Source organism: Mycteria americana, chromosome 5, assembly GCF_035582795.1.
Source record: "Mycteria americana isolate JAX WOST 10 ecotype Jacksonville Zoo and Gardens chromosome 5, USCA_MyAme_1.0, whole genome shotgun sequence".
NCBI classification, from domain to species: Eukaryota; Metazoa; Chordata; class Aves; order Ciconiiformes; family Ciconiidae; genus Mycteria; species Mycteria americana.
The window spans coordinates 5672501-5689439 of NC_134369.1; the positions used below are offsets into that span (position 1 = coordinate 5672501).

The window sequence follows — 16939 nt, forward strand, 5'->3', positions numbered from 1 at the left end:
GTGTTTCTGTGACTGCAAGGTTACAACCAGGTAGTTCAGACTGAGTATATTGTGTCTTGCAGCGTTTTTTCCCTTCAAAGAGCCATTCTTAAAGATTTTATGTAGCTGAGTATTATTTTCCAGCTTTTGCTTTTGCTTGTTCGTAGTTCCATGCCTTCAAGGTTCACTTCATTTTTCAGATACAATCATATTTTAAAATAAGAAATGTATTTATGTGAATCTTACTTTCTGTGTTCCTTAGGGGAAGAATGCAATGGACCTTTATGTGAAACTAGTTCAACTGCAGGATCAGAAGTCCCAAGCAGCTCTGAGGTAAGGTCCAATACAGATGGTGTTAACAGACGACTGGTAGGAAGAAAGAGGAACAGTAGCTGTGAAAGAGAGAATTAGTTTTAAAAATAGTATTTCTTTTAGATTGTCGTATACCTCCTTTTTTATCCATGTAAACATTTTCTTCCTCTGGTATTCTGAAGGAGCAAAACCATGAAAGTAACACTGATACTCACTGAGTCTTATAAGAGACTTACAAGTGTTAGCGCTACAACACAGTAGTAGTAGAAAACAGTATGGGCTTAACAGTGTTTCCAGTATCAGTCTTGAAATGAGAATCACACGATCATTTAATGTTTTGGCAATTGGAAAAACATAATGCTTCTGCACAAACCCAACACTTTGTTTTATGCTGCGTATTATATTGCTGGCTTGATAGGGAAATCAAGACACTCTTGCATTCCTCTGCTCTAGGAACTTTTTGACAGTGCAGCAAGATTTATGAGAAAGCAAATGAAGATTTGAGTTATAAGAATAACTCTTCCTCGAAACCTGTGCAACCCAAATAGCATCATCAGCTATTCATTTTTTCACAGTACGTCATTGCTTGACATGTACAGTACACAATAGCTTAAATAGATAGTGGTGTGTGGTTACTCTTCAGTTAAGAAACAGATTAAAGAAGAATATTGAAAATATGCATTCTTGAAATTGGTATTTTATTTTAATTTCTGTTGTCTGATTTTTTTGAAATTATGATTATTATATGCTTAGAGGAAGTTAGGAAGAGTTTTAGATAGGAAAAGAAATAGTTGCTCTGTCAAAGTAGTGTCTCATCCTTGCTATGAGTACTCATCAGAAATGATGTCTATTGAATTCAGTGTTGGAAAACTGTAGTTGTTCTGCTGAACTTCTTAAGAGTAAAACATGTCCTCACCTACCTCTAAGAGGCAAATTTAGAGATGGTCCTGTGCAGACAGAACTCAGAAATGCTTCCTAGGTTACACAGATCTTTATCTTGCTAGCGCATGCAACCAGATCATCTAAATGTTTTCATAAATCTGCCAGTTCCATCCTAAAAATTGTTAGTATGTTCACCCTGCTACTTTCTCAATCTATTGTAGGAGTTGTAGTAAATCTTTTTTTCCAGGAAAATTTTCAGTGAACAGCCATATCAAATACTTCACTGAACCCTGGGCAGATACAGTCTCAAATTACAGCGTATGAATCATCATACCATGATAAGCATCAGAGTCTGAAGCTGAGTCTGAGTTCCTGTAGAGTGTCTCTGAGTAGGTGGAGATGACCTGTTTCACCAAAGCCTGAAAGAATTCACTTGATAACTTAGGACATAGGAAAAGGCAGGCAACATGGGAGAAAGGGTGCAATGCATGTGTCTCATATGTAGAGACATGGGATTTGAACCTTTTTGAAGGGTGAAAGATTCACGATGGGGTGGGAAAGGCGGCTTTGATCTGCAGCACTTTCTTGTCTGGGAGGTAGTCTTCTTATGAAAAATATATCTGGTTAACCTCTCGTTGGTAACTTAATGCTGCCTTTTCTCTTGTTTTCTTCTTATGCATGTTCCTTATATAATTATTTTTCTTCATTATTTGTTCCTAAATATCACAAAGTATTGCCGTATTAGCAATATTAGTCCGTAGCTGACTTGATGACTCAGGTTTTTTGGTTTGTTATTTTCCTTTCTCCCTCTAAGAAGAGACAGCTTATTTGGCTTTGTTTCTCCAGGTCAGCTGGTTATCTGATGTTTGCTTACATTTAAGTTAGTACTTTTCTGTGCTTTGCATTATCCTACCCCATGTTCCCTAATACAGTCTCATTTATCTGATGTTTGCTTTCTGTGCATTAGCCAGACATGAAGTTACAGAGTTACTCTTAATCTTTTTGCCCAGTTTCACACTCATATCAGCCATAACAGGCTTAGTTCTTGATGTTAATGTCCTACATATTCAGGTTAAGTCTATCCTTAAAGTTTTTCCATGAACTCATTCCAACGGTAAGATAGCCCTGATTTTTTTTTTTCACGTAATGCTAATCCTTTATCTTCGTGTGTTGTCACAACTTCAGTTTTCTTCTCAATAAACTGGAAGAATTTCTTTTCCCTCAGTTCTTCGCTGGCTGCCTTTTGTCACCCTTGATGCATTCCCATAGAAATTGAACAGGGTCATCTATCCTGGCATGAAAGACAAACCAAGGTTTCTCCTCTTTTCACCAAGACCCTTTTGAGCTCAGGTCAACATGCTTTGTTCCTGTTTTGACAGATAGCACATTCCTCTCTCTTATAATTTTACCCTGGTGATAGGTTGGTAACTTTATTGTTACTTAACCACGGACTTAACTTTGTTCCTGCAATTGGAAAATATGAACGCTTGGAAGTCTTAAAACAATTTAAGTCAGGTAATTTTAACATAGAAATGGAATTCATCCATAAAAAGACCATTGGGAGAGAGTTAAATGAATTTACATTCAGGTCACAACTTCATTATGCTTGGGCTATCTTTTCTTTTGGAAGAGAAGATAATAACAGTATGCTGCTGCTCAGCAGCAGGGAGAAAAAGCTATGGCCTTATTGTTGACTTAGCAACAGAGGAGGGGAAAAAAAGAAATCTAGATTCAAATATGGAGAGCAGAAAACATTACCTATCCATAATTCAGTGGCATTTTTTTTCTTTTGTTATCTGTAAAGGAATACATGATTTTGTACACGAGAAATGATGCAAGTAATAGAAAAATGAAGGTGAAAAATAGTCTGTAGTGAAGCCTGCCAACATATGTACAAAAGTCAGATGAAGTTCAGGACTCAAAAAAGCAATTGAGCCTCCAATCAATGGTACATTTGGTCCTTCCTTATGATTTTGCATTTGTGCTCTAATCCATTGCTTCTTTCCTACTTTTACCCTGTTTCTTTCTTTCATCTGCTTCTTGTTGAGTCTCCTTTTTTTTTTTTTTCTTTTTAATCTCCAACAAAGACAAAAGAAACAGGATCGCTTGGAGTTCAACAGCTTTTCATATTACAAGCCTTCTAGCATGCATTATTTCTAGATGCTTTGTCACGCAGGGAGGCAAGGAGATGTTTTCAGTAAAGAGCAGACTGGAGAGGAAAAAAAATATGGATATGATAGGGGTGTTTTAGAACAGGTGCTGCAATGGGACTGCTTCAAATTATGTCATTGTTAAATCAGTAATTCACAGACAGCCACTTCTGTTCGGGATAGGCAACTGTCCTAATTGAGTCTCTATGTAGAATCTACCTGAATCAGTCTTCATGGAGTTCCTGTTCCAAGAAATACATAAATGCCTCTGAAAGTCCTTTCAAGCAAATTGAAAAATGAATGACATAAAAACTGAGAATCCATTTTTCCTCTGTGCTTTATGCAGAGAGAGAGCTAGAAAAATATATAATGGCACAATTCTGTTTTGATAGCACGGTGCATCTCTGTTCAGTGTTTATCATTAGTTGTTCAAGTTGCAAAGTAAATGAGGATGAGGCCCACTGACAAAACAGAGTTCCTGTTATTAAGAGGGAAGGTCAGTTAAATAATTCATGATTGGAAGAAAGGTTAAAAAATGGAATTTATATTAAATTCCCTGATAGTAAAATTTTAGGCCATTCAAGTGGGATAATTGTAAAATTAGTACAGATTTTATGGAAGATTGAATCACTAACTAGTTTGTCATTTATTGACATCTGTAAGAGGTGTATACTGAGGACTATTTGTCTATCTGCTATTCCAATTAAGTAGTACAAAGTCACTTCAAATGCTTGCTTTGTATGTATGTGGACCCTGAGTTTCTCACCCTCATAAAAGGCAGGTGGTCGCACTACTCACTGAGTAAAGCTGCAGGACTGTGCCCTATTCTAGCTGTAGGAAGGTAGGAATTAGTTTTGCACAGTTATATATGAACTTTTCACCTTTCCTGTTAATTTCACACCAATTAAATTCTCACTAAAAATTTCTGTTAATCAGGATTTTGCATATGGTAGTTTGATTGTGAGAAAATCTGAGAACAAGCAGTCTCTATTTAAACCAGGTTAGCAGGAGTAAATTGGCAGAGCTCCATCAAATGTATTAAAGCAACGCATTTGACAAAAATTAGGGGTATGACACATAGATTTTTTTTTTTGAGAGCTGCAGGTGTTGCAAATGAATTGACACCCCCCCCCCCCCCCCCCCCCCGAACAAACACCATCATAATGTACATTACTTTTCATGCTTGTTCATTTTTCAATTCAGACCAGTGGGTTTTCAAGTAGAGAGAAACATAAAATACCATTATTAGCATTGTGAAGACAGACCAAATCAGTTTCAAAATCTAGAAGGAAATACAAAAAGGCTTCTTTCAAGTGTAACTACAAAACACAATCTGCGGAATATTTTGGGAAGAGAGAGAGCACATTAAAGACTTAAGAGAGTGGATTCCAAAGTATGAAGGACCAGTCCAACACTGCTGCCACCACTGCTAACCTTCTTTATTCTTGGTTTTCATCTCAACAAAGTTGGACTATTTGAGTGTTTCTGGAAGCACTGGTTGGTTCTTGTTTTGGGGGTCATGCATTATCAAGATTGGAGCCCCTTTGTGCTATACGTAGACTGGCATATAACGAAGAAGTGGTGTCTCTCTACAAGAGTTCTTACATTTTAAATGTGCAGGAAAAGATATATTGACTATCACCAGTTTTACAATACTTAACCCCGGTGACTTCAGCTAATTAATTTCAGGCAGTTGTATTGAGAGCAGGGTAAGTTCCCTAGTTTAACAGGAAAACATTTCACAAAATGCATGGGAATGTACAAAGTGTTTTTAGCAGCTGGACTCTACCAGCCATGTGTCTTCATCCTACAGTTTAGTGTTTGACTAAATGTATTAAAATTTTATCCCTGAGTGAAGCAGTGTGGGCAGCATATGAGGGCCAGTGGGTGACTAAAACCCATATTTATATCTAATCGTGGAGGAGGTGGGAAGCTGTGGGTGGGAGGAGTACAGGATGGAGAGGTGGAAGAAAAGCAGATGGAAGGGCACCAGCTTGGACGGGGAGGGCAAGCGTGCAATGGAGAGGTCAGGAGCCGTAGGGCAGCAATGAAAAGCAAGACTGTGCTCCTATTGATGTCAAATTTGTACCGTACTTTACGTGGCAGATATTTTCAGAGTATAACTGGAGAAAAACTTTCTGCTTAACTGTCTCAGCCCTTATTTCTCTACAAATAGTGCCGTTTTTCCAGTAGCATCAGTGATGAGACGATTAGATTTCTAAACCCAGTTCAGACTGTCTTAGGGTAAGAGCACAGTGCAGCTATTTATACATGCACTCTTTCTCATGGGGATTCCTTGCCAAAAAACAGGTCAATCTTTCTGTGTTTATTTGACTGAATTCTGAAAAGGACATTTTTACCTTACTTAGATAAGTAAATACTCAGAGATGGCATCATTAAGAAAGAATGTAAAGATGTGTGTATGTATTACTTGCAATGTAAAAAGGAACAAAAATGGCATGTTTATTTCACAAAATTATAGGAATGGACCTGTGTGGTTTCTCTCAAGTAAAATTGTAATAAAAGTGAAAAATATTTATTTCTGATTTTTGAAATCATAGACAGTACTTTATGAAAATTGGATTTGGGGAAATACACTTTTTGAAATATTAACTCGAAACAAATAAATGATGATACAACAATGAAATGAAGTTAGTATTCTGCTTCTGTTGAAAGGTAATTCCATAGAGAACTGTCATGTTTTCATAAGGCGCTTGCACTGTTTGGTTGCACTGTTTAAACGTGTCTAGGATTTGTTTTCAGAAGCAAAACAAAGGAACAGTGTGAGAAATTATTGACTAACAGAATTAGATACTGCAAAACAGCTTAGGTATTGCAAACCATTATTCATTCCAATAGCGAAGCCTGATGTCAAAATCCTTTGCTCATGCAGTCATACAGTTGTGGGCCAGGACCCCAGATAGCTTATGGACGTGTCTTTGTAGGATAGCTGTGCTCTGCAGAGTCCTCTGCTGTTGGTATGCCTGTCATCCCTGTGTGGAGTCTGGCCAGAGGACGTTGCAGCACCCTCCAGGCCCACATACAGGAAAATAATGAGCACCCAGATCTTGTACAATTAAAATCAGGGTAGAGCCTCACCAGGCTTGGATCAGAACTGGAAGCTGGGAAGCCCTCACTAGTCTCATTAAGCATAACAACTACAATTACTGATACCAATTTGCCTTGTCTACACTGTGAGATTAATGATTTGTCTCCTCGCATTTGTTTTCCTTCACATGGTGTAATTGCAGTTCATATTGAAAAAATAGCTAGCTAAGGGGTGTCATGTTTTTTCTGAATGCAAGTGCAGCCGTCTATGCTATGTACATTTTCTCTCTTTGATATTAAATAACAAAAAGTACTGTTAAAAGTTGTTCTTTATCAGCTTGTAAATGGAAATCTGTGCCAAGTTGTTTAGACTTTATTTTTTATAATGGAAATGCTGAGGAATACCGTATAGCTCTTAATAGAGTTATTCTTAGTAATATTTAAAAATCAATATGGGCTATGTAAAAGTTGGTGGCATAGGCTAGAGACCCAGCTCATCTGAGGAAGTAGAGGTTTGTTAAAACTTTGACTCTCTATACTGAAAATCCAGTTATCACTCAGAATAGCTTTTCAGCAACTTAAACCAGAAGCTACACTGTCTCTTCTGAAATAGCCTTTTATTTTAAAGCACCCTTTGCATCATCGCTAACAACATTATGTTTTTCCTGTGATGCCACTGGCAGGGCCTAAACAGCACTGAGACTACTTTACTCATCCCTGAACATCAAGTGGTAAGCAGTAAACAACATTCATGCTTCCTTGCATGAATTTGTGTGGCGTCTTCTATTACTGTATGCCAAAAAGTCCCTCACCAGAAAATTTTCCAGTTTCAAGGAAGCCATCCTTCCAAAAAGAATTGTTTTTCTAGCATATAAAAATGAATGTGGTTTTTTAGTTTATTCCTAGTGATGGCTTAAATGATAAATTCAAGCAAATTGAAAGGATAATAGACAAAATTGAAAAGTTAAGTATTGGTGGAGTAAACTGGAAAGTTTGCTTTTTTATCATTGTTTTGGTTTGATGGGATATAGGATATATTCTGACTATGGTGTTATTAACAAGCGTGGGATTCCTTTTTGTCATAATAATCTGGAGGGCTCTCTGAGTCAGCATGATACTTTAGAATGTTTTAAAGAGCAAGAAACAAACACTGACAACATTTGAAGTGTGTTGCCTTTTTTTTTTTCTTATTGTAGTAATTAGTAAGGAAAGGCTGAAAATATCCTCTTACTGAAATTCACAGACAAGATAATTGTATTAATTGTCAAATATATCAAAAAACTTAAAATAACCGTTATTCTTTTCTGGAGAAAAAAAAATTACCAAAACTCATTTTAAGACAACTGAAGAAGTACATGCTGAGGTGTATTAAAACTGTCTGCTTGCTTACATTGGGCTCTGGTGTCTTACATTAACGCATACACTCTCTTAGCATATTTTTTATTTTTCTTTTTTCTATTCTTGTTTAATGTGTTCTTTTATCCAGAGAGGCTTTTTCTGCGTGTTTAAATTATAGTGCAAACATTTTGGTGTCTTAAACTGCTTTGAAATGCATGTTTTCAAGCTTTGAGATTTTAATGTGGTTCAAAATTAAAACACAAGTGTGGTAAAGGTGCAAAAAGTAGCTTGCAAGTTTTAGCTAAAAGAAATACCTGTGGTTTTGTGTTTCTTTGAATGGGAAATTTCTTTCTATGCAGCTTTGTACCCTGCATGAAGCATAACTGGGAATTGGGATGTGTGGTGTTAAGAGTGTTGTAAATACACTTCTTTGAAGTGGGTAAGCACTTCAGTTGCGCAGATTCCTTCAAGGAAGAATATTGAAGAGAACTTCATGCAAATGGATCTCTGGTATAATGGGAACTGAGTTTATTGTGCAGAAACCAGGAATTTGCCTTTTTGATTTTCAGTAGCGTGCCTGTATGTTTTCATATGTTGTGGGAATACATTTCCAGGAGCTTTTTGCTTTTGGACATAAATTTTCTCAAACGGCTATATTTAGCACAGCGGCACTTTAATCGGCTTGTTTCTCCTATAGCTGTAAGCATGTTTAATTCTGTGAAAAGGGATTTTCACAGAATGTATATAACCCTATTTATATAAGCATATATAAATATTTATATATAGGGGTGTGTGTATATATTTATTTATATAGGGGTATATAAATATTCTGAGTGAACTGGGGATCTAAGTGAGGGTGATAATTTTGTTTTTAAGCCGCTGAATGTTTCCTACTCTTGCAATTATGGAGGCTTTCCTTGTATTTTGATTCAGATTTCAAACTCTCATTTTTTTGTCCATTTCTGTATTCTGAAAACTTTTCTGAAGTGTATTGTTTGTATACATTAACTGATTGCTTTGTAACATAGTTATTTTGGTTTGTTACATTGTCTGTGATAAAAACTAATTTGCCTGTATGATTATCAAAGGTATGCAGTAAATAAATACTTGGTTTGTAGACTGTATCTTGTAAGTAAGCAAAATGTTGCAAATCAATTTTATTTTTTAATCTCAGGAAGTTTTCTTGTCTGGTAATGTTAGCACTATGATAATAAAACTCCCAGATGTGCTGATGGGGATAATGTTGACGTAACTTCTCAGCATACCCATGAGTCATAGCCAGAGATTCTTCACTGTGCTACAACTCTAATGAGGCTAATGTATTGGGTTCTTCCATCTCATATTAGTGTTGGTTACTGCTTTGCTACTGCAATTGCTGCTCTAAACCATCTTCCCATTCTGAGATACAAAAAGCAGAAGGTGAAGAATGCTGAGGTCTGAACCTGCAGTCCCAGCTCTGTGAGGTTGGACACTTGTGAAACCTTGAACTTTGGGGAACTGAATTTGGGAAGTGTGTTTCTAAGTGTAGGCCCCTAAGAAACTTGCAGTTTTCTGCCTGAATATTAATCTGAAAAGTATTGCTCTAAGCCAAGTTCCTCTGTCTTTGAAGTACGAACACGGAGAGGACTGGGGTGTATTTAGTAGCAAGGTGTATCTGGAGGAAGCTCCGTTGCCTACAAGGAGTGAGCTGTGCTAAACGGCCTGTAAGGACATAAATTTCTTGTTAGGTGGATGACCAGAAATAGAAATCCTTCTGAGTCCTGTGAAAATAGACAGGAATAAATCATTCAGGTATAATCTGCAAAATATATTTGCTTTTCAGGTACTGTGATATCGTTAGACCACCGAGGGCTAGCTGATTGTACTGACCAAGGTCAGCTGTCTGTGTGCTTTGGTGGGTGAGCAGGGCCACAGAAATGTTTACCTGAGTCTCTTCAGCTTCAATCCCAAGTCGTTTCTCTGAAGCACTTTCTGTTACAGTGTTTAGCACTCGATGCCACATCCAGCAGCTCACTTTTCCCTCTCCTGTTCGCGGTGCCTGGCTTGTTTGCTTTGGCCCTGGAGAAGCATATCTGAGCTACCTGTGGGAGCGAGGTGGCCAAGCCCTGCTCATCAAGTGTTTAGCAATGCGGGAGAGTTTTGTTGGATTTGAATGTAGCGTGCGACCACCAGCATTTACACGCTTTACTCACACCAGTTTGGGCAGAAGTGAAGGTGGAGTGTTACAGCCTTACTTCGTCTTGAGTTGAGCTTTGTTTATTTCCATACTGACATCTTGGTCTTTCCTGTAACCTCCCCTATTTGAGTCAGGATTTCCTGCTGCAGGGCTTTAGTTCGTGTCTAACGTGAGGATTGCAAGTCTAGGTACTTGGAGGGTTGTTTGGTTGAACACGGTCCAGTACTCTGACGTCCGCCGGTTGTCTAACAGAAGGTAACAATTATGTGATAACTAGGAATATTAATATAATTCCATATGAATCCAGTAAGTTTGCACTTACTTAGCTACATGCAAAATTTAGCTCTTTACGATAGACCATGAGAGCATTCAATTAGCACATCTGTCTGCAGGCTATAAAGTCACTTAGTTCTTACAGAGATAATTAGTCTGTTAAAACTGGAAAGTTACTACAGGAAAATAGGAAGGTAGTATTTGTTTTTGAACAAGTAGTTTTTGTAAACTTGCTTTGTAGCTTATTTAGTTATAAAAAAAAGATTTATCCAACTTTTGGAAGCACTGGTAAATGTTTAACACTTGCAATAACATCATAGAATCATACGGTGACTTGGACTGGAAGGGACCTCTGCAGGTCTCCTTGGCCAACTTTCTACTCAAGGCAAGGCTGACTTCAAACATAGGTCAGGTTGCTCAGTCAGGGCCTTGCTTGGTCAAGCTGTGTGATCTCTGAGGATGGCGATTACCCAGTCTCTCTGGGCAACCTGTTGTACCCGTTCCTGCTCAACCACACCCTCCCATCCAGTAGAAATTTCCCGTGTTACAACTTGTGGCTGTTGCCTCTCGAGTTTTCACCATATGCCTTGGGGCTCCATCTCTTCTGTAATTCCTCATTGGGTATTATTCAATTATTCAAAAGCTTCTGCTTGCTATCTGTGCTGCATTGGGAAGTTTTAATTCGGTTACTTGTATTCCAGCAGGTACCTGTCACAGAATATCTGCTCTGATGACGTGTAACTTCATGTAATAACTGCAGGTTGTCTAAGATCAATTAATTTGAATACAGTTCTGGAAAGAGCTGTTAAGAAATAAGATGTACTAATCTGTAATGTTTTACGATTCACTGATGCAACCAATGCAAATTACTAACATTTTATATATTTTAAACCTGTAAGTGCACATGTATGCGCAGAGTTGCATGAATGTGCAAGACTGATCTTGTTCTTCTTGTGAAAGGAATAATTTATGGGTTTAATAAGTAGGCCTGTCGCTATCCATGATGAATAATCCTATGTACAGAAGGAGAGGGAAGTGATAAGTATTCCCCTTCTCAAAGCAGATCCAACGATGACTACTGCATCTTCTTAAATTGATAGTCAGACCTTTAATAACTGAGCAGGATTCTGATATATCTTAGAAAATGAGCAAACTTTGATGGCACTAAAGATCAAGTATTACTTCAATTGTATGGAATAATCTAATTATAACTATGCTACCCAAAGAATTTGGGACACTCCTTTGGCTTATTTTGAAGTAAATATTATTTATTGATTTTAATTTTTTTTCTTTTTGTATATGGATTTTGTTAGTTCACTAGGACAACATCTGTGCTTGCACAATCTCTGTCTTTTTAAATTAGTGGTTGGGGTGGTCTGTTTTTAGGCCGATTCCCAACATTGTAAGTTGTTAGAATGCACTTTGGGGTTCACTTAGTGTAATACTGCATAATTACAGAACTGTTGATGCTATGTAGATGTCAGTGTGGTTCTACGCACTATGTTAATTTGATAAAATTAACATCTAAACAGTTGCAAGTTGCTTGTAGTCACAATTATATTTACAAAAAACCCCAAACCTGTAAGCACAAAATAGAATAGGAAAATGCTGTTTCTTTTCTTTTTATGTCCCAGTGGGTCCAACTTAACATGAGCATAACAGAAACACACGTGCACTATTCATTAGCCAGTGCTTGTTTTGTTGCCTTTGCATTACATCCAAAGAAACTTTCTTACTGTTCTTTTTTAAAATCTGCTTAAGTAGCCAAATGATGGCAAGTAGCATTACAGGAGTCATTATTTTAAAACACCCGAGTTCATTATCAAAATGGATGCCAGCACAGCTTTGCCTTTAATAAAAAAGACATTACAGCCATAATGTTTGTGGGTGCTTGTGTTTTTCTAATAGTTGGAGGAGGCTTTTCCTGGCTTTTTTAAGGACACGGATTTCTTGCTGACTTTAGTTGGGGGGTATGTGCTCAAAGCAGTTGGTTTGGGTCTTGGAGAGGAACAGTGGGCTTGCTAACTACTTGTTGGTTATTCCAGCAGAGTGGAAGGAGATATAATCTGTTCCTGAAGCGACGTCTCAGGGTAAAACAGTGATGAATGATATTGCAAGTGGCTTGGATGGCTGCAGTAATAACATGCCTCACTGTGTGATGCCTTCTGTTAACTGGGAGCAAGGGTCATAGTTACAAATGTTCTGTGCTTTCTCAGAACTTTTTCACGTGCATCCTTGCATGCTTTAAGAGGGAGAAGACAGAGACATAACCCTCGGAATTATTCCGTTTTTGTTCCTACTCTAATAAAATGAAAACCCAATTTGGTCCTATATAAATACACTTTTGCTGATGGGTGTGGTTAAAAAAAACCACCAACAACCTTTCTTAGCATGGAGTTAAATTTAGACCAGAGTATTAGCTTCTATGGTGAGCACTTTGCTGTATGAACCTCTAGTCTTGTAAACAATTTGGTAGAGCTGAATACTGATACAATAATAAAGAATACCTAATATTATGTTAACTTCCCTAGGAGAGTGGGGTAATAGTCTTTATTTGCTTAACATTAATTGCTGTAGCCTAATCGGTGAAAAAGATGAATGTTGTTATTATGACATTCTGGCATGCTGATAAAAAAAAAATGACCTTTAATAGATCAATTAGAATACTGATTACCCTGTTGCACTGATACATTTATTCGGCACCCTCCCCCCCCTCCCCCCCGAAAGTAAATACTCGATTTTGAAATGTAACCCATATATTCTTCGTGTGCTGTTTTTGTACATGGTTGTTGCTGGGACATATTTCTCTGTGGTGGTTGGCTTACTGAATCTTGTTATGTAGAAGAAAATGCATGGAATTTACTTTTTGCTACCTGCTTCAAGTCGATGAACTGTGCCCTAGCTGGCTTTTGTGTAGAGTGGCATTCTAACTGCAGAAAAAAATCATGCTGTATAATAACACTTGTCTTTATCATCTATGACACACTGCAAAGACTGTGAAAGAATAAATGGGAGCATTGTTCACAAGTACTGCTACACTAACATATATGTATTCTTCATATACCAGTTATTTACATGTAGTGTTTGTGGATATAAGCAGTTAATTTTGAAATTATTTTAACTGGATGTAGCCCTTGTTAAAACTTGCCCAAGTATATCTTCAGCTATGAAGAAACTGAAGAATTGAGGCAATCTGGGGAAACCTCTTTGTCTTCTGTTATATTTTAAAGCAACAGCAATACGTGTGGTTTTTTTAATCATATGCCTATGTCTTCCACAGATTGATAAAAGACATCAAAGCAAAGATTCTATTTTCTTCAGGGATGGTGTCAGGAGAATTGATTTTGTTCTCTCCTATGTGGATGATCTTAATAAGGAATGGGAAAAAAAGTTGGTAAGTTTGTCTTTTTGAGGTACTCTTAATTCTTATCTATCATAACCTGAATATCAATTACTAAGCCTTTCAAATCACTACACTCAGCTGGAATTGGACTTAGCTAAAAATTTGATAGCTGTGTAAAAAGCCATTCCATGTACTGAAATTTCTGTGTAATTTACTGTTGTGCATTAGGACCCAATTTTATTAGATTTTGGGGGCTTTATTTACTGAATTGATCACTCTCCATTATGTAGGCTGCTCAAGATATTATACAATCAATGCCAAGTAATCAAAATGATTTTGCTTTCTTCATTTAACAGTCTTATAGTTAGCTGTGGCTTTGGTGAAACTGTAACTGTAAATAGTTAAATGAAGGAGGTTTCTTCTAAATAAGCAAAGCATTATCCAAATGAGATGTAACAATAACTTTTTTCCCCCCATCCTTTGACTTCAGTTAGAGCAGAAATGGATTCTTAGGTCCAAGAATCCATGCAATTTTCTTTTTAAGACTTCTAAGACTACTTTTTTTTTAATACTCTGAGCAAAATATACACAAAGCTCCTCTTTGAGCTCTTCCCTGTGCTTGACTTGCTCTCTACTTATGTGTATTCATTCTTCTAGAAGAATATTTAAAGTAGCTTTGATAAGAGACCTCCTGTGTAACAGAGCATGGAGTACAGGCTTTCTCTAAAATGCCGGTCAGTGATCATCCCTGAACTTCCCAGCCAGACCAGGTTGCCTGAATGGTAGCAGTAGGTCAGACAGAATCAGTAAATGACATGTATTTGTTCCTTGCTCACACTGACATTTGAGGTCTAACTTGACTAATACGCAAATTCAAGCCATTTAAAAAATCCGGTGCTATGAGATGCAGTCAAGATGAACAATAAATTCTATATAAGCATAATGTTTAAAAAATAATAATTGCAGGGATTTTAATTATTTTGTTTTCTCTTTATTCGCTGCCTTCTTTCTGAGCCAGGAGAGGTTACATTTACAAACTAGTCTTTCCAATATATATGTCCAAAGTTTGTTCTTTAAAAAAAAAAAAAGACTTCATTCTCATGTAATCATATTATTATGAAAGATAAGGCTAATTATACAGAGAAGAAAACTAATTATACAGAGGCTTATGACAACATCTTGATCCAAACTAAAGGTGTGTGAAGTAAAGAACGTTTCTCACCTATATCTTGTCATATTAAAGTGTTTCATAATTAAAAATTATAATTTCCTTTGAACAAAAACTGCACAGTTGAGCTGTTCAAAATTGCTTGCTGCTTACATTCCTTTATGAAGGAAATACTGTTTTCATTAAGGACTTATGCTGCCTATATGCAAATACGATCCAGTGTAGAACACAGCTCCTGCATCATATTCTTGTTACCTTAAAAAAAGCAAGAATCTCTGTCATCATCTCTGACGCTTTTCCCAGCTTAAGCATCTCACAGTCTGCTTTCCTCAGCTAGCCACGTTCAGGAGATTTGCTCGGGTGACCAGGGTTATATTACAGCTATGGTACCGTAGGTTTATTTAAAGGTATACTTTTTAAAACCCACACTGACTCTTTGTCAGGCTGCAATCCTAGCTAGATTCCTTCTTCTCCCATAAAGCAAAATGCATTTTAAAAAAAAAGGAAGAGGAGACCAATCAGTGTAGAGAGAAGAAAAAGTTATCCATGCAAAATATGTGAAAGCAACTCTTAAAATAAACTTTTCCATTAGTCATACTCAAATAACATGAGGGAAGAAATGGAGACTATTTAGGTAGTGTTTCAAGTGGGAAGGAAAACGAGCCAGATGCTCAGCCTAGTCATTCACTCGTATTGTGTGCAGCAATTTCTTTCTCATTGCTTTATAAGTCATTAGGGGGTAGCAGGAATCTTTGCCAGACCAGAGGCTATGTACATGGGTGTCATTATAGACTGAAGGATTCGTGTGGGGAAGAACCCAAGAGCTAGTAGCTGATATTGAAGTTCCTCTTTGAGGTAAAAAAAAGCACTTAGTTAAGAAGAATCACCTCTGTCTTGCAAAAGGCTAGAACATGTGCATCAAGTTTCGTGAGATTTAATTCTGTGTATGTCTGCTACTTGCAAAAGAGTTTATGGCCCCATGGAAGAAGGCGTTTGGTTTGTGGCCCTGTAGGTTAGCTCTGCGGTCGCAGAACAGACAGGCATGAAGATATCAATGTTATGGCGTGTGAATTTTTACACAGTCCTTGGGGAGTCTGGTAAGAAAATAAAATTTGCCCTATGTTTATGTCCAGCATAGGTCTTTATACATTGAATGTGCCCATAAATTAATGCAGATTTCTTAGCATAGAAGTACTGTGCTGTTGTCTTTGTGGGAACAAGATTTAAATAGTGATACACTGCAGCCTTTGGAATTTGTCTGGCATACTGTACTTGCTATTGTACAGTTGTCGCAGGAAAGAAATTTGAATTTCTTTTACTGTAGTACAATGATACAGCAAAATGTGACAGCTAAGAATAGAAGTGTTCATGGGAAGAGAATAACAGTTGTGACAAATGGTTTTGTTTTCTTGTCTCAAGGAAACAGCTTTATTCTGCATTTCTAAGAAGGGGATAAATAACTGCTTTGTGTGTTTCAACATAGCCCTGATACAGATGTAAGAGACGGTCTGTTCATCTTCTCCTTTAGCTTCATGCAGAACAAATGCATTAACTTCTTTGATGTTCCCCGTAAACTTTCATGCTTAAACTCTGTTTTGAACTTGCCTTCTGTAAGCTACATGAATAAATCCTAACCACAAAGTCTCTAAACAAAAATTAGCATTACATTTTTGTGAGACATACTTTATATTTTTCCTCAAAGCCTCTAGCAGATAAGTGGAAATATTTTACCCATACATGAAATGCATGTGAACATGGAAGAATAAATATAATTTTTAAAGGTATCTAACAAAGTATTCATGTATGACCAGGACATGATCTTTATTGTCCATAAGTGTATTTCTTCACAAGAAACTTCAGAGCATTAGGACTCTGGGATCTCTGTGCAAAGTAACTCGTTCCTATGTTTACTGGAAGCAAACTCCCCCTATCCCCACCGGGGCATAGAGGTACAGAAAGAAATTTTATCTAGTCCTTTCCCACTTTTCATCATCTCAGACAGAAACTTCTGCTTTCTCACAGGCACCAGATAGCCCAAAGTTAGGGAGCCAGGGGTAGCAAAAAAATCAGATGCTTGTTGTTCCTGCTGCATCCTGTTAGGCTGCCGACTGTGAGAAGCTGCATCCCCAGCTCTGCAGGAGCAGCTGAAAACTGGGCTTGATCCAAACTGGGCACCTTTCCATGCTGCTTTACAGCAGCCTGGCTGGTACTTGGAGAAGGAAGGTGTTTGGCATCTCCTGCACTTTGGGGGCACGCAGAGCACCTTCCCA

General features: G+C 37.4%; 1 protein-coding gene across 8 annotated transcripts in view; it reads left to right on the forward strand.

Annotated features, from left to right (window-relative positions):
* ANO5 (anoctamin 5) overlaps window positions 1-16939 on the forward strand; it is a 373671-nt gene that overhangs the window by 14748 nt on the left and 341984 nt on the right. For 3 of the 8 annotated variants that reach the window (XR_012775839.1, XM_075502020.1, XM_075502021.1), the window contains 4 exons: window positions 242-312; window positions 7055-7102; window positions 12204-12248; window positions 13439-13552. Coding sequence is in view for 7 of the 8 variants with exons in the window: in XM_075502020.1 (XP_075358135.1) it covers window positions 242-312; window positions 7055-7102; window positions 12204-12248; window positions 13439-13552 (278 nt within the window). In the remaining variant the exon portion in view is untranslated. The remainder of the gene's footprint in view (window positions 1-241; window positions 313-7054; window positions 7103-12203; window positions 12249-13438; window positions 13553-16939) is intronic. The other 5 variants (XM_075502022.1, XM_075502023.1, XM_075502024.1 and 2 more) reach the window with 3 other exon arrangements.